The 24,626-nt window shown below is 42.8% G+C and overlaps 1 protein-coding gene across 4 annotated transcripts in view; it reads left to right on the plus strand.

The window, feature by feature from the left end:
• Positions 1 to 3,987: 3,987 nt before the first annotated feature.
• The window catches only part of CXADR (CXADR cell adhesion molecule), a 73,938-nt gene continuing 53,299 nt past the window's right edge, over positions 3,988 to 24,626 (plus strand). For all 4 annotated transcript variants that reach the window (XM_019922654.3, XM_019922653.3, XM_019922655.3 and 1 more), the window contains exon 1: positions 3,988 to 4,284. In XM_019922654.3, the coding sequence (XP_019778213.1) occupies positions 4,242 to 4,284 (43 nt within the window). In that variant the 5' untranslated portion in view covers positions 3,988 to 4,241. The remainder of the gene's footprint in view (positions 4,285 to 24,626) is intronic.

The raw sequence follows: 24,626 nt of genomic DNA on the forward strand, positions 1-24,626 counted from the left end.
AGCCACAACTAGGCCCATGAGCCACAACTACTGAGCCTGCGCGTCTGGAGCCTATGCTCCGCAACAAGAGAGGCCGCGATAGTGAGAGGCCCGTGCACTGCGATGAAGAGTGGCCCCCGCTTGACGCAACTAGAGAAAGCCCTCGCACAGAAACGAAGACCCAACACAGCAAAAATAAATGAATAAATAAATAAAAACACACAATCTAAAAGTTGTTAATGAAGTTTTATTTGTGGACCTTATGAGGATATAGCCTGGGGAGCAGTCTCTCAGATAGTTACGGGGAACTGCTTTAAAGAGGTAAGGGAGGAGCCAGGATATACATAGGAGTTTTTTGCTAAAAAACAAACAAACAAACACACACACATGTCATCAAACATCAAAGTATTACTGCTAATCACAAAAAACCAGATATCTCGTCAGTGATTTTAGTGCTTTTCTCTATGTGGGAAGATGCGAGAGTCTGGGCTCAGTGAAATCATTCCTTAGGCATGCATCTTAACTATCTAGGGCAGGTATCCAAAGTACAGAATGCTTCCTGTTTTTCTCCATCCTGAATTCTCCTCAGGGTGCACTATTGGGTGGGGGAGGGCAGTTGCAGTGGTTGATGGCTTGATCCTTGTAGAACTGGAATGGCAGGCAATATTCTTTGTTTATTGGAGTGGCGGGAAACATTCCCTTTCCACAAGACAAATCTAATTAGACACTGGCTATATTTTTTAAAAAAAAAAGACAATGTATAATTATAAGGTCGACAGAACAAAAACAATGGATTACAATAAATTAGGAGAGGGATTTGATAGGGGTTAAACCAGTCTAAGATCCTTGTATTATTCAGGGGAAGAGTAAAGATGTCAATTCTCTTCAGACTTTAAAAATTTCAATATTCATGGGAACATTTCACCCCAACTGAGGGCAGATTTTTGAGTAAAGATGGAGAATTAAACACATGCATCTGCCTCTACTCTCCCAAAGAAAACCTCACTAAAATCACAGTAAATAGACTTTAAAAGGCCTCCAGGTATAAGCACAAAGAAGACAGAAGATGAAGTACCAAATGTTTGGAAACTAAAAAGCAGATGGATGAAAGTTTACTGACTGAATGCACTCAAGAAAGTTGAATTCTAGGCCAGCAATGGTCCAAATGAAGCTTCAAATAGTTTCAAAACCGAGCAGGACCCCATGGGGCCCTCCAGGGTACAAATCCTTTCTGTGTCACCCATTTCTTGTTTGTAGTAAATAGGTTTCAATCAGCCTCTTTGACCTTCCCTGAAGTCCAAAGGGCAGGTTCAAACAGTTGCTAATCAGAAAAGTGAGGGAATGCAGAAACAAAAGAAGAGCAATCAAGTAACAACAGCACAGCAATAAAGCAGGATCCTGGTTCCTCCTCAAGGAATATACATAACAATACCTTTGAGTTCTTCTGCAGGAACTAAGGCCCCCCACCCAGGCGGAGGAAGGTAACTCCAGGCTGAGCACAAGAGTCCTGGAGTACCAAACTGTCACCTCATCACTAACCAATCAGAAGAAAATCTGCACACAGTGGAAGATAACAAAGACTCTGACACCTTCCCCAAATGATTAACTGCAATTAACTCCCCCTTTTTCCCTTTAAAACTTTCATGGTCGAGCAGAGTCTTTGGAGTTCGTTCTTGAATAACTCCACCTGGGGGTCCACCTTCTCCCCAGGTTGCTGGCCTCCTGAATAAAGCAACCTTTCCTTTCCAACCAATACTTGTCTTGGAGTGCTTGGTCCCTAAGAAAGGGCAATTTATTTAATGGTTGCGTGCTATTTGTTACCTTGGTTTGAGGATACTAAACAAGCCATAATTTGTACATTCCAGAATTAATGAGATTATCTCATTACAGATTCCAGGAGACATAATTTCCAAGCTGACGACAACAACAAAGACTATTTAAGCTGTCATTAAGAAGTTTCAGACTACTGCATAATTTCAGCTACTGTTTATATGAAATAAGGTACTCATAAGCCAAAGTCTAAAGATGACTTCAATTCAAATAACTTTTCCCCCAGTTTTAATGTAATATGTAAAAGAAAAATAGTTCACTAAATAAGATAAACTGCTCCTTTCAAAGTTACTTAAATCTTAGAGATAACATTTGAAAAATCTGTGTTCAGTAATCTAAAGAAGTAGAAAACATTAATTTTGTGAAATTTACCTTTACTTGCTAAAAAGCTATATTAAGATGTAATGATTTGTGAGTTATTATACAGATATTTACAGACACTTTATTAATATATGAATTAAATATATTCAGTTCAACAAATACTAGAGAACCTACTATGGGCTGTGCTCCCAAGAGTAAAAAAGATGAATAATGTGCCTTTTGGCCTTCTAGGTATATTCAGGGTAAGAGAAGTGATTGATAGGTATGAAAATGCCTACCACAGAAGGAGGCAAAATGTAAGGAGTGTAAAACAAAGTACCAGAAGGAAAAGGATTAAGATGAAAATCCTTTTGGGTAATTGCTAAAGATTTCCTCTAGATGACCCCTGAGATGACCCCTGAGGGTGGTGGCCTTCTACTGAAGGAGACACTCAGGTAGCAACCTGATAACAAAATTTGTGCTGCTCGCAAGTGATTAATACTAGAAGAGTCCTCATAAACAGTCTGAAATAGATATGAACTTTAATACTTAATCTCTTCTAATCTCATAAAATATAATGTGGTATGTAAAATCTCAAGTTCCAAATATTTTATACCTTCAATTATATCCAGTAGAATTCCTGTTTCCTCAACTAATAGGAAATCCCTAACAGTTACTCTGGACTCTCCTTAGATCAGCCAGGATCCCGCTGAAGACAAGTTAAATCAGGATCGCTGGAGTAGGGGTTCAGGTATTTGTATTTTACAAAAGTTCTCCAGATAATTTTAATGTGCAACCCGGGTTGCAAATCACCTGCCTAAATTGCAGTTGGGCAATTTTGGTCTTCCCGATAACTGGTTTACTTTCTTTGCTAGTTCAATAAATAACAAGAATTTTCCAATATTATTTTTTATTAGCTTCCACTTTACTGACCACTTACTATGTGCCAGGCACGGTGCCAAGCATACTTTTGTGCATTGTCTCTAATTTTCATAGCTACCCTTGGAGTAGGTGCTGTTTCTAAGTTACTTGCCCAGTTACTACCCCATTTCAGAGCCCAAGAATTTACCCACTGCACAATACTGCTTCTCTCCTCACTAAGACACCAAAGTCTCTCAGCAGATATAAATAAACGTTATCTGGAAAGACCAACGAAGAACAAGTAATGGAGGGCACCAGGAGGCAGAAGCGACATTGCAGGGCTGACCGGGAGATTCTGCGAGATTCAAGATCTCTAATCCCCTGGTCTCCCAGCTACCGCCCGCGCCCGCCCCCCGCCCCAAGCCTTTAACCGTCCCTACTGAGACCCGCTTTTCAACCTCACTGGTCCTTGTTGGCCAATTTCAGAGCTGGAATAACGTTTAAACACAAGGGAGGACGCCCAATCCGGGTATTTCCTAAATTAGCTTAGTCACTACTGGAGATGGGGAAAAGCCTTCTCTAGCCTTCTTCTACATCAGCCTGAAAGGACTCTACGAGAGGGGAGCAAATGCCAGGGCTGCCCACTTGTCTTCCTCTAGGGCCTTAGGTGGAAGAGCCCGCCGCAGCAGCAAACATCCAGAGATAGGAGGCGTGGCTGGAGGCTCCCACCCCTACTACCCTGAGGGGAGGGTGGGGTAAGTGCAGGAGGGGCTGACTGCTTTAGTTGCGTTTCAGGGTCCGGGCGCAGGTGGGCGAGTTTTGTCCCGTGCCTTGCCTTTAAGCCAGGGCGCGATAGCCGTTTCAGTCGTCTGGGGAGAGGGGCTGGCCCGACCCACGTGCACAAACCCAATTTAACTGAAGGCATTGGGGGGGGGGGATCAGAGTTCAGGCTTGGGGCGAGTGGCTGCCGGCGCACGTCAACGCCCGAGCTCCGCTGGCAGGAGTTCCTTACTCGCGTGGGTCCTAGGGCAGCCCGCCGGGGGCTCCCGGTTGCCATAGCAACCCCACGCGCCTGGGAGGGACGGCGCGCGCCGCGGGGCTTCGCTACTACCGGAAGTGACGTGTTTCACCTGCCGAGCGAGGGCGGGGTGGGACCGGGCTGCGAGGTGCCGCCGCAGCCAGCGGGTCGGGAACGCGCGGGGAGCCGGGTGACTGAGACCCCGGGTAAGAGCCGCCTACCTGCAGTCGTCGCCCGCAACTGGGCCGCCACCATGGCGCTTCTGCTGCGCTTCGTGCTCCTGTGCGGAGTCGCGGGTGAGTGGGGGACAGATCGGTCCCTCGGGTCTTTATTGCCTGGCCAACCCTGGGGCGCTCGCTGCCTGCGGCCACCCGGGAACAATGAGGCTTGGGGGAGGGGGCGGGCGCGATTTGGGGGCGCTGCGGCAGTGGTGGAGGTGCGCGCGGAATTGCACCGGGGTGATTTCGCCGGACCGGGCGCGCGAGCCCCGAAGGTGGGTGGGGCCGCTGGGAGGGGAGCCCTGCGGGGCCGTGGGGTACCGGGGGTGCGTTGGAGTGGGGGACCGAGCCCCGGGATGTTGGGCGGAGGTGGAGAGGGCTCCCCGGGCGCGGGTGGGTGGGCGCGGCGTGCCGGCTGCGCCTGGCGTCTCTCCCAGACTATTCTTTGCCGCGGGTGCGGGCTTTGCTTTATTTGCTCTTGCCCTTTCCCTTGTTAGCCGCGGTGTCGTTTCCATCGGGGTTACCCGGTTTCAAAAGCCTTGGGCGGCGAGTTTTCAGGTGTCGAGCAGTCCAAGCCAGGAGACCGAATTACAAACGCCATGATTAAATGGACACTGAGCTTTTCAGTAGCTCAGATCGTCCAACCTACCTCTAGGAAAGAGGCGCTGAACGAACTGTAGGCTGGGCATTCTTGGTCTCATGGAAGAGGCGAGCCCAGGCACGAGCTGTTAACTAGACGGTAACTCGACGAAGTGGACCGTGGAAAATCAGAAGTAGATTCCTGCAAAAATGCAGTATTGATTTCTGCAGTCGCGGGGCAAAGTGCAAAGGAGAAATTAGTAACCTTGGTTTTGAGTTTATAATGTTTTGATTCATTTTGATGATGACTTGTACAGGGAATTTCGAAAGGATTCGCCAAGTAATACATGTTCGACTGCGCCTTTCTCGGGAGGGGTAAAAGGGCATTTAAAACTGCGTGGATATAAGGCATAATCGTTCGATATCTTTAAAAAACTGATTTGTTGCCATGTCCGTGCTTTAACCAACTGATATTGTCTTGTCAAAGTAAGCATTTTAGAACCAAAGGATTCATTAAACCAACCACAACAACAAAAAAATCCATCGGTGGGACCCTAGGAGGCACACTTTGTGTAGCCTCCGGAAGGATAATTTTTTTAAGCGCTCTAGAGCTGGATCGAGTGGCCCTTTCTGTTGGGATGGCTCTCTGCTTCCTGTTGAAATGTTAATTCCATTGTTGGATGCCCCAGCTGTGAGCATTACTCATGGGATCAACATTCTGTTAACAAATCTAATCTTCGATATGAGTCTATAGCATTACCTCCACCTTTTTAATACATATCATTTAGACATGGCTGAAATTTCCAAAGTAAAGCTTCCAGAAAAGCTAAGTCAGTAACCATTTTACATGATAACGTTACACCTTGTTTTGGTCAAGTACTAAACTGAAGTAGAAGTTGAGAACATTGTGATCTCTATGGAAAAAAATGTTTTAGCCTATATCTAGAGCAGAGAAGTGGAAGAACATAAACCATATAGAGGATTCCTCCCCACCCCCACCCCCAGGGATATCAGGATAATTGTCTGGATTTCATTTTTTTCTGGATGCCTCACTTTGGTAGGCACAATCTCATCCTAGGATATTTTGATACATATAGAGTCATTCTGCTCATAAACTGTACACTATGGTACAGTGAACATCTCTTTAAAGGACTGTTGGCTTCAACTAAACTATTTTACTTCAATTTTCCAGCTTAGGAAACAACTCAAAAACTGTAATTGATGTATGGCTTTGGGTATTTCTTCAGATACTTCTTGACATCTTAGAAATTTATTGCCATGAACTCAGTTTGGGTGGTAACATTATTGGATTCTACAATTGGCAAAACAAGGTGGAGGCTGACATATTAAAAATTGCAGTGCTATTAGTAGATCTTCCTCTAGAACTGTCTCTAGAGGGAGAAATTGCAGTGCTATTAGTAGATCTTCCTCTAGAGCTGTCTCTAGAGGAAGAAATTGCAGTGCTATTAGTAGATCTTCCTCTAGAGCTGTCTTTATGTGGGTTGTAGAGTTTTGTGTTGTACTCTGGTTGCTGATGGAACATTTTTTGATGCGTTTTTATCGCCTACCTAGTAGCAAGTCGTACCGCTAGTAATAGTAGTGTCAGTAGTGGTAGAGCAGTAGCAGTAGAAGTAAAAATAAAGCCTTGATTATGCAGTTATTTTTTAAAAAATATATTTATTTTTGGCTGCGTTGGGTCCTCGTTGCTGCGTGCGGGCTTTCTCTAGTTGTGGCGAGCAGGGGCTACTCTTCGTTGCGGTGGCTTCTCTTGTTGCGGGGCACGGGTTCTAGGCACGCGGGCTCAGTTGTTGTGGCACACGGGCCCTAGAGTGCAGGCTCAGTAGTTGTGGCGCACGGGCTTAGTTGCTCCACGGCATATGGGATCTTCCTGGACCAAGGCTCGAACCTGTGTCCCCTGCATTGGCAGGCGGATTCTTAACCACTGCGCCAACAGGGATGTCCCTGATTACTCAGTTATTAAATGCCAGGCACTGTTCTAAGGGCTTTACATACACTCATTTAATGTACCTTGCAGCCCTAGAGGATATATATGTATTATAATGATCCCTACTGTACAAGTGGAGAAACTGAGGCATGAAGTGGTTGTATAACTTTACTCGCCAAGGTCACAAATTTCCTTCTGAATCCCTGCTCTTATCACTATGCTGCCACTTTCCTCTTTGATTACCTCTAATCGACATCTTAAATTTGTATCACTGGTTACTGTCATTTATTAAGAACCTGCTGTTGGTTTGACCCTGTGCCAAGTACTGAAGGCTTTTATTATTAGCCTTTTAATTTCTTCATCTTAGTTGAATATTTTCAGTCTCTCTGCGAGCACGAGGATCCAGGGCTTAGCCTGGTGTTGTAAGCTTAAATGGCCCATGACCCAGCAGCATCATTGTCACCTAGGGAGGACAGTGTTAAAGTTTGGGGTGCTGCTCTGCTTTTCACAGTGTCAATATGAGTGAAAGCAAAGTACTGGCCAGTGATTCTGGTCTCCAAACCACTTGTTAGCCATGCAGTGGCAGCAGGACCCTGTTCTCTGTGCTTCAGTTGCTGCTTGTGTCAAGAACGGGAATCCCACTATATCAGTTGATATAGTGGGAAATGTTTATTGTTTTGCTTTATCTGGTGTTTTTTCCTTTACTTGAAAAAATGAAGATTATTAGATGTGAACTTTATCCCCTCCATATGCCTCTCTCTTAATACATTCCTGTCATTATACCACCACCAGGGCAAAAGTTGCCCTTCTCCAAGGCAAGCCACCCAACATTGGCTCGTTACCCTATCTGTTGTGGGGGTTTCCATAAAATTACCCACTATATCTCATTGCACTAGGTCAGAGGGCAGGGGCATTACCTGTGCTGCTGTTCATTGTTACAGTCCCGGTGTTAGCTTGTGGCACCTGGCAGACAGCAAGTGTTCAGCAAATGTTGCACAGTTGAACGTTTTCAGCCTCTTTGCCAATAGGCCTATGTATATGATATGGCTCTCATCAGTTATATCTCTTTCCCTTCTCATCCAATAAAGATGGTCCTCCACTAGTGATCATTCCACTAGCCTTACTTCATTCCATTGTTAGAAGTTAAGCCTCTGCTTTATCTCTGACCTCATTATTCTGTCTCACTCACCTGCTTCAGTTGCCAAAGGTATCAATAACCACGTGCCAAATCCATTTATTTCTTTAGAGCTCCTTGACACCTATTAACCTGCCCTTCACTACCTTCTTCAATAGGTCCCTTAAATGCCAGCCTCCCCCATGATTTAACCCCATAGCCCTCTTCTCAGTCTTCATCTTAAACCTGGGTGACTTCATCTGTCCATCACTGTACACTCAGAATTGTTGCTAGTGACTTAAAAATGTTGCCAACTCACCTCTCCTTTGAATTCTGGGCCACTATTTCCAGCTGCCTAACATTCAGCATCCCATCTGAATGCACTTGAGTACCTCAGACTCTGTAGGTCCTCAACTGAACTTACCATTAATTAACTGATTAAACGATCCAGTCGTTCAAATATCTATGGCCTGCTGTATACTATGGCTGTGTTACATGCCCCTACAATAGTGCAGGCGTTTGCAAGGTGCAAAAGGTTTGGTGGAACGTTCCCAGCAGATGGAGATCTGAAAGGGTATAATGTGCCTTGGGTTCAGTGCGTATAAGGCATCTAACTAACACTTCTCTTTCTGATGTGCACCTGAGTCATTATGAGGGCATGTGGGGTGGAGCTTGAGAGTTTACATTTTAACAGGTTCCACATGATGTCACTGCTGAGTACACTTTGAGTGGGCAGAGACCCAGAGACTGTGCCGAGAGCTTAGGAGACGATCCCCCAAGACTGGCACTGAGAAGCTTGTGGAGGTGTTAAAGAAGTGAGGTTATACACTGAGATTTATTCTCTTGAATTGTGTAGAACTCTGCAGCAGTTCTGGAGGCAGGTAGGACCAATAGATCTAACGCATTAATCCATCTGGGATGACCTGGACACAAGCGGTCCCTGTTGAAATACAGCAGAGTGGTGCTGGGCTTCCTGTTTCATCTGAAAATTGTTCTGAGGGAGATGCAGAGGAACCTGGTATCTGGTTGATTGAATGAGTGGCAAGAAAAAGTTGGAGGGAGCCAGTAAGATTTCTGGCTTGAGTGAATGATCGTGTCACTAATCTATAGGGAGTAAAGAAAGGAGAAGCAAGTTTTAGGGAGATGACAGTGAGCTTTGGACAAGTTGTATTTGTGGTGCTTGAGGGGAATGGAAGTGAAAAATACCCAGTAGGAAGACTTAAGCAAAGGACTGGATCTCAGGAGAGAGGCAAAGATGGGTGATACAGAATTGAGCATCACTGCTGATAGGTGGCATCTGTGTCTGGTTAACCAGGAAAAGCAGGTAGGACTAGAAAAGAAGGTGAAATGTGATACTGGGGAACATCAACATCTAATAAGTAATCAGGAGGTGAGGAACCGGGGACAGTAAGGAGTGATGGAGAGTGCAGGGGAACTAGAGGATGAGGGTGTCCCAGAAACTGACGAAGAAATGAGGCCAGTGGGTCTTACATTAGGAGATTATTGAGAACATTTTGGAAGTGATCGAATCCAGAGGGAGGACAGTACCTGTGCTGAGAGTAAAGCTAGATTTTAAGAGATTGAGGAGAGGGCATCAGGTAAGTAGAGAATAAGAGATTACTTTGCACTTGCAGCTGGTTTAGTGCATGTTGCACGTATGGCCTTCATTCCAGGGGACAGGAGCAGACTCCATGGGAGAAGGTAGAAGCCAGAAGATAAGAACTCTAACTTCTGTGTGTGTGTGTGTGTGTTTATTGAAGTTTAGTTGATTAACAATGTTTCAGGTGTACAGCAGAGTGATTCAGTGTGTGTGTGTGTGTATATACGCACACACACTTTCTCAGATCCTTTTACATTATAGGTTATTACAAGGTACCGAATACAGTTCCCGTGCTATACAGTAGGTCTTCATTGTTTATCTAGAACTCTTCACTTCCCAACCTCCCAGACATAGAACCTTGCTCACATGATCATTCTTCTTTAAAACAGTGTATTCCTCTTTACACTCATTCCGGGACTCTGAACCCTTTGGCTTCCCAGGGGATGTCACTGTCTCATCCCATCTCTTATGTAGGGATCCCATCAACTTTAAAAAAACTTAAATATCCCTCCGGACATGGCTTCAACCCTTATATCCCTCTTTCAGCACTGCCTGTCTCTCCTTTTCTCCACCGGATTTCTTGAAGGAGTGGATTTGTTGACTCCATTATTTTCCTTCATATCCATCAATTCTTCCACCCTTTGCAATCTGATTTTCACCCCACTCTACTCCTGTGAAACTGCAGTGGCCGCTGTGGCTGCATCCAGTGGACATGTCACACCTTCAACCTCTTAAACCTCTTAGCGAGAATGGCTCTATTGACTAATCTCTTTCCTCCTTGAGCTGTTCCTCATTCTCCTTTGTGAGCCCACTTTCCTCCCTCTACTTAAATGTCAGTTTCTGGCTTCAGTTACCATTTATGTCCTTACAGCCTCCAGTCTGTTTCCTGTCTCACTCTCCCAAAGCTTTGCCCATAATGTCAAACCACTCACTTGACAGCTCTGCTTAGACTTCCCACAGGTACCACCAGTTGAACCTGTCTCCAAATCACTGTTCTCTCTCGCATTAAATGGCATTTTCAGCCACCAAAATGCCCAGGCAAAAATCTGCATACCTTACTTGACTTTTCGTATTCTCTCCCCAGCTTACACCCAGTTTCTAAGTCACTTGTATCCCTCCAGCCACTCCTGGAGGGATACAGCGTACCTCAGTGTATACCACCATCTCTTAAGATGGTTGAAGTAGCTTCATAATTGGTTTTTCATTGAGTGAGGAAATAAATGGGGAAAGATGTACTAGGCAGGAATTTCTGTTTGTTGGCTTGAGAAAAGACCTGGAAGGGAAAGAGTATTTGAAGATTAAGAATAGGTATATCATTGAAGAGGGGAGCAGGGCTGGGCTCGGTGTCCTGCACAGGCCAGCTCTGTGTGTGTCAGCCCTGCCATGCGTTCAGTATTGGAGTGAATTTATGTTACCACTCCAGTCTCATTTTAATCCCCTGCTTGCAGCCTGTTCTCCCCTCTCCCTTCGTTTCTGCCTTTCCTCTATCGTACTCAAATCATTATCAGGTGTAACTAAGTAAAGGCAAGAATTGAGACTGGGAGCTTTTGATTTGCTTCATTTGGTGGGCAGCAAGTAATGGATGTGAACGTTAAAATAATTTTAAAATTATTCAATTAATTATTAAGGTAACCTGGAAAATAATTAAAAATTATCTAACTGAAATGAGCTTATGGCTTTATCTTACTGTCATCTACGTAGCATTTTTATTTTTCTTTATGTATGTATTTCAGCTGCGCCAGTCTAAGTTGTGGCACGTGGGATCTTTAGTTGCGGCGCACATGCGAGATCTAGTTCCCCGGCCAGGGACGGAACCCAGGCCCGCTGCATTGGGAGCTCAGAGCCTTAGCCACTGGATCATCAAGGAAGTGCCTTCCTTGCATTTTTTAAAGAAAACAAACCTAATGTTCTAGAATAATTGTTAGATTGGTTTTGGAATTAGGTTGGTTTCTATTAAGAATATGATGCTAAGTGGAAGTAAAGAGCAGTAACCTTTTATGGCCCTGGCTCCTTTATTTTCTACTTAATTTCTTCAGTGGGGCTGAAATTACAAATGGTGGAGTGTGAGGGGGATGGGAGAACTTCACCTTGGCACAGTGAAGTGGTCTGTACAGGAAGCTGGTAGTTTATGGTTTGGTGATCTCTTGGGGCTCATTTATTGATATTCTTTGTAATTTGTTCACTTTGTTGAATCCATTACTGTCTCCAGGTAAAAGAAAATGGGAAGGAAGTTGAAAATGTTTCTGTATTCAGTGGCAAAATGGTGACTTAAAGGAACATTTACCTCTTTTGTGCTTTCCCACTGGTCTTTTCTGTAGGCTTTCCCTCCCCTCATTGACTCACCCTTTCTGGTTTCTAATAATGAGCTAGCCAATTAAAGTTTAAGCCTTAAAGGCCTTAGCTTGACTCAGCAGTATTTACCGTTTATTTTAATTGGCAGGGTGCTGGTAGAAGAAAAGGTTATTGCCTGCTCTGTTGACAAAGGGAAGGTAGGATAAGGGAAGGAGATAGTAACAGTCTATTTTTAGGGTAGGTGTGAGATCAATGGCAGGGTTCAGTTTGTCCTTTGATAGTTGGTGAGAAAAGGATTAATCGTCACATTAACCAATGTTTGTACATACTGAGACAATGCAAATTTCTTTACAGACTATTAAATCACTTTCATTCTTTCAAAGATACTTTACAGGTTGGAATGGGAATGCTGTTTCATTTACTTCTAAGAAATGAAACTTTAGATTTCTGGAAGAAGCAACATAACTAATCATGATTACTTTTTCACTTCCCTATCGTGTAACTGTGTGTTCTGTGTGAGTATTTATTTATTTATTTATTTATGGCTGCCTTGGGTCTTTGTTGCTGCACGCGGGCTTTCTCTAGTTGCTGCGAGCCGGGGTTACTCTTTTTTTTTTTGCGGTACGTGGGCCTCTCACTGTTGTGGCCTCTCCCGTTGCGGAGCACAGGCTCCGGACGCGCAGGCTCAGCGGTCATGGCTCACGGGCGCAGCCGCTCCGCAGCATGTGGGATCTTCCCGGACCGGGGCACGAACCCGTGTCCCCTGCATCGGCAGGCGGACTCTCAAGCACTGCGCCACCAGGGCTACTCTTTGTTGCGGTGCGCAGGCTTCTCATTGCGGTGGCTTCTCTTGTTGCGGAGCACGGGCTCTAGGCACGCGGGCTTCAGTAGTTGTGGCACACGGGCTTAGTTGCTCCGAGGCATGTGGGATCTTCCCAGACCAGGGCTCGAACCCATGTCCCCTGCATTCGCAGGTGGATTCTTAACCACTGCGCCACCAGGGGAGTCCCTGTGTGAGTTTTACAGGTTTCTCCAAAGGAAGTATGGTTTGGCTGCACAGATAAAAACGCTCTCAAGGAATCTCAAGGAATATGCAGATACGGTGAAATCAAACGTGTTGAGCCACATCTTTGTTGAATTGTTAGAGTGACTCTAGTTGACCCTCCTCAGTCTCTCAGATTCCCCAGTGAAGAGTGCTTTGAACTCTTGAATACCAGACTATTCCCATGGGGGTTTTCTTTAATGGACCAGACAGAAACTTCAAGTGTTTTGTGCCCTGGATAGTTCTACAGTAAGAATTGAGAAGACTCTTTAACCTACTTGGTTGTAGACTGTGAAATCTGATACTTTTAGAATGAGCTGGTAACTCTGGGCTAGAAAAGTGATCTTACTGTGTTTTTAAAGACAGTTTCACATGCATCTCATTTGAATCCACTCTCCTGACAGCCTATGGGTAGGAAGGACACATTTTTTTTTTTTTTTAAATAAGGAATCAAGTTGTAAAGCCAAGGCCTTAAGTTCAATAAATTATGGCATTGGTCCAAGACAATGCTGTCCTAGTAGAAACATATGTCATTTAAAATGTTCTGGTAGTCACATTTAAAAGTGAAAAGGAAAAGGTGAAATCAATTTGTATATATTTTGTTTAACCCAATATATACAAAATATTAATTCCATATGTAGTCAAGTTGAACATCAGTAAGATTTTTTTTTTTTTTATACTAAGCCTTCAAAATCTGGTATTTTACCTACAGCACATCTCAGTTTGCACTGGCCACATTTCACGTGCTCAGTAGCTGTGTGTGGCTAGCAGATACCCTTTTGGTCAGCACAGGTCTAGAACTTGGAGCTTTAGTTCCCAGTCACCTTCCACCACATTTAGTTTCAGAACATTCCACTAACTAAAATAGCATGGGTGTGGTGTGCCATCACAACAGCTTTGTCAAATGGAAAGTGTCTTTGGAACTGCTCTCATGAGATTTTATCTAAAATAATTATTTGTATCACAGTATTCCCGTTGACAGCAAGTTAAATAGTGTCTCTTGTTATTTAGTTTCTTGTAAACATCAGAGCATTTGTTGCACACAAAATTATATCAGCTGTCCTTTTTTGGTAGTTATATGCATCTATATTTTAGGTATAAGGTAGAAAAAACAAATATATGGACAAAATAATATTTTTAGCTTGCCTATGGGGGGAATAAATTCATTTATGGAGAGATTGAATGTATAGAGTGGTCCCTGGTGATGGTTGCTAGGAAATTTGAATTTATTTTGGGATATTAGAAAGGAAGTCATGCCAAGATTGAGGCAGTCTTACAACAGTTAGACATGCTTACAACAGGGTTTTTTTTAAATTGTAACTAACCTTTTCTTTATTAACTTCAGTATTTTCCGTAAGTAGGTAACATTTGCTTGTTTTGCTGCTATGTCTCTTTGCTTTTTTTTTCCTGTGATCTCATCTTTATAAGACACTTCACCTCAGTTTCTTTGCTTTTTTTGTTGTTGTTTTTTTGGCCAGGTACTCACTTTTCCTGTTTCATGTTAATTAAAGGAAGAAAAGAGAGCCTGAGGTCGTTTTTGAACAAGGAGGCAAAGGCAGATTTCTTAAAATGAAGCAATACATGTTATTTTACGAAGGTGATGAAAATATTCACTATGGCAACGGATCTGCTTTACCCATAATGCAAAATACCCTATTTGCATTTGTTTTGCCAGAGACTTCTGAAATTAGCATCTCTGTATTAGAGAACATGGGGAAAATAATACACTACATAGATTGAAAACAGGCTGAGACTTATTTTTTTTTAAGGTTTAAAAAAAACTTTTATTTAGAAAGGCTGAAATGATTGCATGCTAATTTGAACAGATAGGTTGTATAAGAAAATGCCATTTTTGATACCCGCGAAGAGTTGGATTCCATTATGTGTGCTTTGCTCTTTCTTTAGACCTCTTAACCTCAGACTGGAGTTGAACAGAAATGTGGCTTACTCCTTTCCCCTCAATTCACTGAGAATTAATTTTATTTATTTATTTATGGAAGGGTTTTCATTTTTTTAAATTAGTTATCTATTTTATACATATTAGTGTATGTATGTCAATCCCAACCTCCCAATTCATTCCCCCCCAACCCCCCACCCCGCTTTCCCCCCTTGGTGTCCATACGTGTGTTCTCTACATCTATGTCTCTATTTCTGCCTTGCAAATTGGTTCATCTGTACCATTTTTCTAGATTCCACGTTAATGGAATATAGAAATTCCATTCTGACTTACTTCACTCTGTATGACAGACTCTAGGACCATCCACATCTCTACAGATGACCCAGTTTCGTTCCTTTTTATGGCTGAGTAATATTCCATTGTATATATTTACCACATCTTTATCCATTCCATCTGTTGATGGGCATTTAGGTTGCTTCCATGACCTGGCTATTGTAAATAGTGCTGCAATGAACGTTGGGGTGCATGTGTCTTTTTGAATTATGGTTTTCTCTGGGTATACGCCCAGTAGTGGGATTGCTGGGTCATATGGTAATTCTATTTTTAGTTTTTTAAAGCACCTCCATACTTTCTCCATAGTGGCTGTATCAATTTACATTCACACCTACAGTGTGAGAGGGTTCCCTTTTCGCCACACCCTCTCCAGCATTTGTTGTTTGTAGATTTTTTTGATGGTGGCCGTTCTAACCAGTGTGAGGTGCTACCTCATTGTAGTTTTGATTTGCATTTCTCTAATAATGAGTGATGTTGAACAGCTTTTCATGTGCCCCTTGGCCATCTGTATGTATTCTTTGGCCCATTTTTTGACTGGGTTGTTTGTTTTTTAATATTTTTTTAAAAATAAATTTATTTATTTATTTTTGGCTGTGGTGGGTCTTCATTCTGCATGCAGGCTTTCTCTAGTTGCGGTGAGTGGGGGCTACTCTTCGTTGTGGTGCGTGGGCTTCTCATTGTGGTGGCTTCTCATTGCAGAGCACGGGCTCTAAGTGCATGGGCTTCAGTAGTTGTGGCACACGGGCTCAGTAGATGGGGCTCATGGTCTCTAGGAGCACGGGCTCAATAGTTGTGGCACACGGGCTTAGTTGCTCCGTGGCATGTGGGATCTTCCCGGACCAGGGCTCGAACCCATGCCCCCTGCATTCGCAGGCGGATTCTTAACCACTGCACCATCAGGGAAGCCCTGTGCAAAGGTCCAATTTGTTTGTTTTTATTTCCATTACTCTAGGAGGTGAGTCAAAAAAGATCTTGCTGTGATTTATGTCAAAGAGTGTTCTTCCTATGTTTTCCTATAAGAGTTTTATAGTGTCTGGCCTTACATTTAGGTCTTTAATCCATTTTGAGTTTATTTTTGTGTGTGGTGTTAGGGGAGTGTTCTAATTTCATTCTCTTACATGTAGCTGTCCAGTTTTCCCAGCACCACTTTTTGAACAGACTGTCTTTACTCCATTGTATATCCTTGCCTCCTTTGTCATAGATTACTTTACCATAGGTGCGTGGGTTTATCTCTGGGCTTTCTATCTTGTTCCATTGATCTATGTTTCTGTTTATGTGCCAGTACCATATTGTCGATTACTGTAGCTTTGTAGTATAGTCTGAAGTCAGGGAGTCTGATTCCTCCAGCTCCATTTTTTTCCCTCAAGACTGCTTAGGCTATTTGGGGTCTTTTGTGTCTCCATATAAATTTTAAGATTTTTTTTGTTCTAGTTCTGTAAAAAACTGCCATTGGAAATTTGATAGGGATTGCATTGAATCTGTTGATTGCTTTGGGTAGTATAGTCATCTTCCAATCCAAGAACATGGTATATCTCCATCTGTTTCTGTCATCTTTGATTTCTTTCACCAGTGTCTTATAGTTTTCTGAGTCCAGGTCTTTTACCTCCTTAGGTAGGTTTATTCCTAGGTATTTTTTTTTTTTTTTTTTTTTTTGTGGTACGTGGGCCTCTCACTGCTGTGGCCTCTCCCGTTGCGGAGCACAGGCTCCGGACGGGCAGGCTCAGCGGCCATGGCTCACGGGCCCAGCCGCTCCGCGGCATGTGGGATCTTCCCGGACCGGGGTACGAACCCGTGTCCCCTGCATTGGCAGGCGGGCTCTCAACTGCTGCGCCACCAGGGAAGCCCCTATTCCTAGGTATTTTATTCTTTTTGTTGCAGTGGTGAATGGGATTGTTTCCTTAATTTCTCTTTCTGATCTTTCATTGTTAGTGTATAGGAATGCAAGAGATTTTTGTGCGTTAATTTTGTATCCTGAAACTTTATGAAATGCATTGATTAGCTCTAGTAGTTTTCTGGTGGCATCTTTAGGATTCTCTACATATAGTATCATGTCATCTGCAAACAGTGACAGTTTTAATTCTTCTTTTCCAATTTGTATTCCTTTTATTTCTTTTTCTTCTCTGATTGCCATGGCTAGGACTTCCAAAACTATGTTGACTAATAGTGGTGAGAGTGGACATCCTTGTCTTGTTCCTAATGTTAGAGGAAATGCTTTCAGTTTTTCACCATTGAGAATGATGTTTGCTGTGGGTTTGTCATATATATGGCCTTTATTAGGTTCCTTCTATGCCCACTTTCTGGAGAGTTTTTATCATAAATGGGTGTTGAATTTTGTCAGAAGCTTTTTCTGCATCTATTGAGATATCATATGGTTTTTCTTCTTCAATTTGTTAATATGGTGTATCACATTGATTTGTGTATTTTGAAGAGTCCTTGCATCCCTGGAATAAATCCCACTTGATCATGGTGTATGAACCTTTTAATGTGCTGTTGGATTCTGTTTGCTAGTATTTTGTTGAGGATTTTTGCATCTGTATTCATCAGTGATATTGGTCTGTAAGTGTCTTTTTTTGTAGCATCTCTGTCTGGTTTTGGTATCAGGGTGATGGTGGCCTCGTAGAATGAGTTCGGGAGTGTTCCTTCCTCTGCAATTTTTGGAAGAGTTTGAGAAGGATAGGTGTTAGCTCCTCTCTAAATGTTTGCTAGAATTTGCCTGTGAAGCCATGTGGTCCTGGACTTTTGTTTGTTGGAAGATTTTAAATCACAGTTTCAATTTCATTACTTGTGATTGGTCTGTTCATATTTTCTATTTCTTCCAGGTTCAGTCTTGGAAGGTTATACCTTTCTAAGAATCTGTCTGTTTCTTCCAGGTGTCCATTTTATTGGCATAGAGTTGCTTGTAGTAGTAGTAAGATGCTTGTAGTAGTAAGATGCTTTGTATTTCTGTAGTGCCCATTGTAACTTCTCCTTTTTCATTTCTAATTTTATTGATTTGAGTCCTTTCCCTCTTTTTCTTGATCAGTCTGGCTAAAGGTTTATCAATTTTGTTTATATTCTTAAAGAACCAGCTTTTAGTTTTATTGATCTTTGCTATTGTTTTCTTTGTTTCTCTTTGATTTATTTCTGCTCTGATCATTATGATTTCTTTCCTTCGACTAACTTTGGGTTTTGTTTGTTCTTTCTCTAGCTGCTTTAGGTGTAAGGTTAGATTATTTATTTGAGAGTTTTCTTGTTTCTGGAGGTAGGATTGTATTGCTATAAACTTCCGTCTTGGAACTGCTTTTGCTGCATCCCGTAGGTTTTGAATCGTCTTGTTTTCATTGTCATTTGTTTCTAGGTATTTTTTGATTTCCTCTTTGATTTCTTCAGTGATCTCTTGGTTATTTAGTAATGTATTGTTTAGCCTTCATGTGTTTGTGGTTTTTACGGTTCTTTCCTGGTAAATGATTTTTTTTTTTTTTTTTTTTTTGCGGTACGCGGGCCTCTCACTGTTGTGGCCTCTCCCGTTGCGGAGCACAGGCTCCAGAAGTGCAGGCTCAGCGGCCATGGCTTACGGGCCCAGCCGCTCCACAGCATGTGGGATCTTCCCGGACCCGGGCGGGAACCCGTGTCCCATGCATCGGCAGGCGGACTCTCAACAACTGCGCCACCAGGGAAGCCCCCTTTTTTTTTTTTTTTTGAGGTACGTGGGCCTCTCACTGCCGTGGCCTCTGCCGTCGCGGAGCACAGGCCCCGGTCGTGCAGGCTCAGCGGCCATGGCTCACGGGACCAGCCGCTCTGCAGCATGCGACCCTCCCGGACCGGGGCACGAACCCGTGTCCCCTGCATTGGCAGGCGGACTCCCAACCACTTCACCACCAGGGAAGCCCCCTGTAAATGATTTTTAATCTCATAGTGTGGTAGTCGGAAAAGATGCTTGATATTTGTTTTCTTAAATTTACCAAGGCTTGATTTGTGACCCAAGATGTGATCTATCCTCGAGAATGTTCTGTGTGCACTTCAGAAGAAAGTGTAGTCTGCTCTTTTCGGATGGAATGTCCTATAAATGTCAATTAAATCTATCTGGTCTATTGTGTCACTTAAAGCATGTGTTTCCTTATTAATTTTCTGTCGATGATCTGTCCATTGGTGTAAGTGAGGTGTTAAAGTCCCCCACTGTTACTGTGTTACTGTCAATTTCCTCTTTTATAGCTGTTAGCAGTTGCCTTATGTATTGAGGTCCTCCTATGCTGGGTGCATATGTATGTATAATTGTTATATCTTCTTGGATTGATCCCTTGATCATTATTTAGTGTCCTTCTTTGTCTCTTGTAATAGTCTTTATTTTAAAGTCTATATTGTCTGATATGAGAATTGCTACTCCAGCTTTCTTTTGATTTCCATTTGCATGGAATATCTTTTTCCATCCCCTCACTTTCAGTCTGTATGTGTCCCTAGGTCTGAAGTGGGTCTCTTGTAGACAGCATATATATGGGTCTTGTTTTTGTATCCATTCAGCGAGCCTGTGTCTTTTGGTTGGAGCATTTAATCTATTCACATTTAAGGTAATTATTGATATGTATGTTCCTATTACCATTTTCTTAATTGTTTTGGGTTTGTTATTGTAGGTCTTTTCCTTCTTGTGTTTCCTGCCTATAAAAATTCCTTTAACATTTGTTGTAGAGCTGGTTTTGTGGTCCTCAATTCTCATTTTTGCTTGTCTGTAAAGCTTTTGATTTTCTCCTTGAATCTGAATGAGATCCTTGCCCGGGAGAGTAGCCTTGATTGTACGTTCTTCCCTTTCATCACTTTAAATATATCATGCCACTCCCTTCTGCTGTAGAGTTTCTTCTGAGAAATCAGCTGTTAACCTTATGGGAGTCCCCTTTTATGTTATTTGTCATTTTTCCCTTGTTGCTTTTAATAATTTTTCTTTGTCAATAATTTTTGTCAGTTTGATTACTGTGTGTCCTGGCGTGTTTCTCCTTGTGTTTATGCTGCCTGGGACTCTGCGCTTCCTGGACTTTGGTGGCTATTTCCTTTCACATGTTAGGGAAGTTTTCCACTATAATCTCTTCAACTATTTTCTCGGGTCCTTTCTCTCTCTCTTCTCCTTCTGGGACCCCTATAATGCAAATGTTGTTGCGTTTAATTTTGTCCCAGAGGTCTCTTATGCTGTCTTCATTTCATTCTTTTTTTCTTTATTCTGTTCCACGGCAGTGATTTCCACTGTTCTGTCTTCCAAGTCTCTTATCCGTTGTTCTGTCTCGGTTATTCTGCTATTGATTCCTTCTAGTGTATTTTTCATTTCAGTTATTGTATTGTTCATCTCTGTTTGTTTGTTCTTTAATTCTTCTAGGTCTTTGTTAATCATTTCTTGCATCTTCTTGATCTTTGCCTCCATTCTTTTTCCGAGGTCCTGGATCATCTTCACTATCATTATTCTGAAGTCTTTTTCTGGAAGGTTGCCTATCTCCATTTCCTTTAGTTGTTTTTCTGGGGTTTTATCTTGTTCCTTCATTTGGTACATAGCCCTCTGCCTTTTCATCTTGTCTATCTTTCTGTGATTGTGATTTCGTTCCACAGCCTGCAGGATTGTAGTTCTTTTTGCTTCTGCTGTCTGCCCTGTGGTTGAGACTTAATTTTAATCAGAAATGAAATCTGAATGCTTTCCTGCGCCGAGTATTTCTGTGTGTTTGTGAGGGGCAGGGGGGAATGGGTGGGTCACAATCCAATTCAACAGATACTTACAGAAAATCTATCTGTATGCTCACATTCTTAACTCCCCCGTTTGGTTTTACATTATAATTTACACTTTCCCTGGTCCTGATTAAGTTATATGTTAAATTTCTCGTACAAAATCTCAATCCCTGTGGAAGAAGTTTGGGGGGTAAATATATAATCCGTACAAGTGGGTGAGACATTGTAATAGGTGCTTCAGGAGGTATGAGGAAGATGCCATTCCAGTACTATTGACACACTTCAATCTGGAGGAGGGAGACTGACACTTATTCTCGAGTAAAATGAAACAAATAAATAAGTAAATAAATAAGGCAGAGCAGGGTACTGATTTGAGCAGATGTGTTATGTGATGTAAAACCATATGTTTTTCTCATTATTCTCTTGGGGACCCACTGGCTTCTGCAGATCATTTCCCCCCTTCACCTTGTGTACCAACCCTTCAGCCCACTGTTTATGCCAAACTTCTGGTTGCTTCCTCACACTGACCATGAAATGCCCTGCCTCATACTCACCCCCCCCACCCCCATCATAGCATTATCTTGGTATTTTAGGATTTTTGTCCTACGGTTTGCTTTTCAAACATCTCTACACCACAGTTCCTTGATCCCTCAAACACAGTGATTTTCTGTGCATTTCACTTAGGCAGTCAGTCCTCTCCTTACACTTAGTTCTTCCTTTGAAATCTTAAACTCTATTGTCACTATTTCCCAGCTTTGTCAAATTATCCTCACACCTTGCTGTCATTGAGATCTCCAGGCCCTTACCCACTTCCACCCTGCTTCTAGTCTTCCAGTTACTTTAAAACCAGAATTTCTTCACTAATCCTGCATCCCATAGTCAGATTTCAGCTCGCATTCCTGGTGTGGATCAATGCTACAGGCCAGTTTCTTTGCTTCTGCTCATGGACTGGGGTGCACATCTGGAGAAAAAGTGCACATGCATAGCTGCATACATTAGGGAGACTGTTGGCTAGACTTTTTGGCTAGCCATTTGGCTAGACTTTTTTTTTCAATTACATTTATAAAACATCAGAACGTTATATATATATTATACACACACACACACACACACACACATATATATTTATTTATTTACTTTATGGCTGCACAGCGCAGCTTCCAGGGTCTTAGTTCCCTGACCAGGGATTGAACCCAGATCCCGGAGTGGGAGTGCCGAGTCCTAACCACTAGACCACCAGGGAATTCCCAGAACATCATATTTTTAACAAAAAAAATAACTTTTCTGCCTTTAACTCCTTCAGTTCTTTTTAAATTCATTTTAAAATAGATCTTCTGGGCTTCCCTGGTGGCGCAGTGGTTGAGAGTCCACCTGCCGATGCAGGGGACGCGGGTTCGTGCCCTGGTCCGGGAGGATCCCTCGTGCCGCGGAGCAGCTGGGCCCGTGAGCCTTGGCCGCTGAGCCTGCGCGTCCGGAGCCTGTGCTCCGCAGCGAGAGAGGCCACAACAGTGAGAGGCCCGCGTACTGCCAAAAGAAAAAAATAATAAAATAAAATAGACCTTCTATTTGAAGTATGACATTCATACATAGAATAGCATTCAGTTTAAAACATTATTTACCAGTTCACAGGTTAGAACATTATTACAAAGCAGACCCATCTATACAGTTATCACTCAGATCAAGGTATATTACATAACCTGCAACTCAGAAGTCCCCTCATGCCCCCTGCAGTCACTTCCTTCACTGTCTTCTGATTTCTCACAGCGTGGATTATTGTTGGCACTTTATATAAATGTTATACAGTATAAGTTTTTCTCCCTAAGCTTCCTATCATGCTTGTACAATTATTCCCATTGTGTAGCTCTAGTTTATTCATTTGCTTTGCTATATGTTATTGCATTGTGTGACTGTACCACAGTTGATTTACCCATTCTACTGTTGAATGACATTTTTCCCCTCCAGTTTTCTGCTGTTGTGAAAAATGCGGCTGTGACATCCTCAGACATTTGTTTTAGTGCACACGTACATACAGTTCTCTAACTATGACTGGCTTTCTGGGGTCTTATAGATTATACATCTGTGTAGTTTTAGTTGATGCTGCCAAACATCTTCAAAAGTTAATTGTAGGACTTCCCTGGTGGCGCAGTGGTTAAGAATATGCTTGCCAGTGCAGGGGACACGGGTTCGAGCCCTGGTCTGGGAAGATCCCACATGCCACGGAGCAACTAAGCCTGTGCGCCGCGACTACTGCGCCCACGCGCCTAGAATGCGTCCTCTGCAATAAGAGAAGCCGCCGCAACGAGAAGCCCGCACGCCGCAACGAAGAGTAGCCCCCACTTGCCACAACTAGAGGAAGCCTGGACGCAGCAATGACGACCCAACGCAGCCAAAAAAATAAAGAAAATAAACAAACAAAAAAAACAAAACAAAAAATACCAAAACAAACAAAAAGGAAATAAACACACACACAGAGAGAGAGAGAGAGAGAGCGTTAATTGTACCAGTTGACACTCCCATCAATAGAGATGAGAGTTGCTGCACATGCTCAACATAGCCTTTTCTCATTTTGTCTGCTCTGGTGGGTGTGTAGTGCCACATCATTGTAGTTTTCTTTTTCAAACATTTTTATTATGGAAAATTTCGAATAAATATAAAACTAGAAAAAAAAGGGATGATAAACCATATATCTTTGCTCAGCTTCATCAGCTATCAGCTCATCTCTGTTGGACTCGTCGTGCCACTCGTGGTCCTTCGATTCTTCTCCCCTTCCTCTTCACATCGTTCAGACTTGAACCAGTCTCCAAAAACCCCCTACCCACATTTTTTTCTGCCTCTTTTATTCTTAGTAAATACTCTGTGCCTCCTTTGTTACAGAGGAAATGTCCTTCCCTCGAATCTTATTTAAAGTTGTCTTATCCCCTGTTTTCTAGGTCTTGTTGTCTCCTGGGATCTTGACCTTTCACTCTCTGAGTGTTCTGTTCTATGTATTTTAACCTCCCATTCTATTTGCTCTTTCCTCTTGAGTTATAAACATGCTCTACATTTCTCATTTCGAAACAGCCTTTCCTTGATCACACGGCACACTTCTATCTCCTACTCTTGGGAGCCGTGTTCCTCAAAAGAGCAGTCATTTAGTGTCTCTGCTCACATATTTCCACCTCTGTAGTTAGAAATATCCCATTGCACCCTCCCCTGACCCCGAGCCTTCAATAAATCAGATTTGGCCTAGGTCACCAATGAGGTTCTGATTGCCAAACCTAGTAGATATATGTCAGTGTCCTTTATTTATATAACAGATTTTGAGTTCTTCCTATATGAAAGGCTCTGCTTAGTGTGAGGGATAAAAGATTAAACGACACCTTCCCAACGCTACACGAATTTATTTCCTAGTAGGAATGACAGGCTTGGAAGATGACAGTCAGTTTTCATACTGGATACTGTCTATTTTATTTATTTATTTTGGGGTGAAGTAGAAAAGAATAGCTTTATTGCTTTGCCAGGCAAAGGGGACCACAGCGGACTAATGCCCTCAAAACTATGTATCCCCACCTGGAGGAGGTAATGAGGAGCTTTATAGTAACGGTTCAAAGAGGAGGGCATGGTCAGCTCATGGACATTCTTCTGATTGGTTGGTAGTGAGGTAATTGGGAGTCAGCATCATCGACCGGGTTCCAACTGGTCTGCTTGTATGCAGCACACAGTTAACAACTTCTACCTGGTAGGGGTTTCAGTATCTGGTCTCAGGACTTAATGAACCTCAGGTTCTTGATGTCTCATCGCAGAAAGAATTCAGTGAGAGACAAAGTGACAGGTAAGAAGTGGATTTATTTAGAGAGAAGCACACTCTACAGACAGAGTGTGGGCCATCTCAGAAGGCCAGAGGGTCCTGGATACTGCTTATTGAAAGGATGATACCAAGTTGTGCTGGAACTGTTCTAA

Source organism: Tursiops truncatus, chromosome 4, assembly GCF_011762595.2.
Source record: "Tursiops truncatus isolate mTurTru1 chromosome 4, mTurTru1.mat.Y, whole genome shotgun sequence".
NCBI classification, from domain to species: domain Eukaryota; kingdom Metazoa; phylum Chordata; class Mammalia; order Artiodactyla; family Delphinidae; genus Tursiops; species Tursiops truncatus.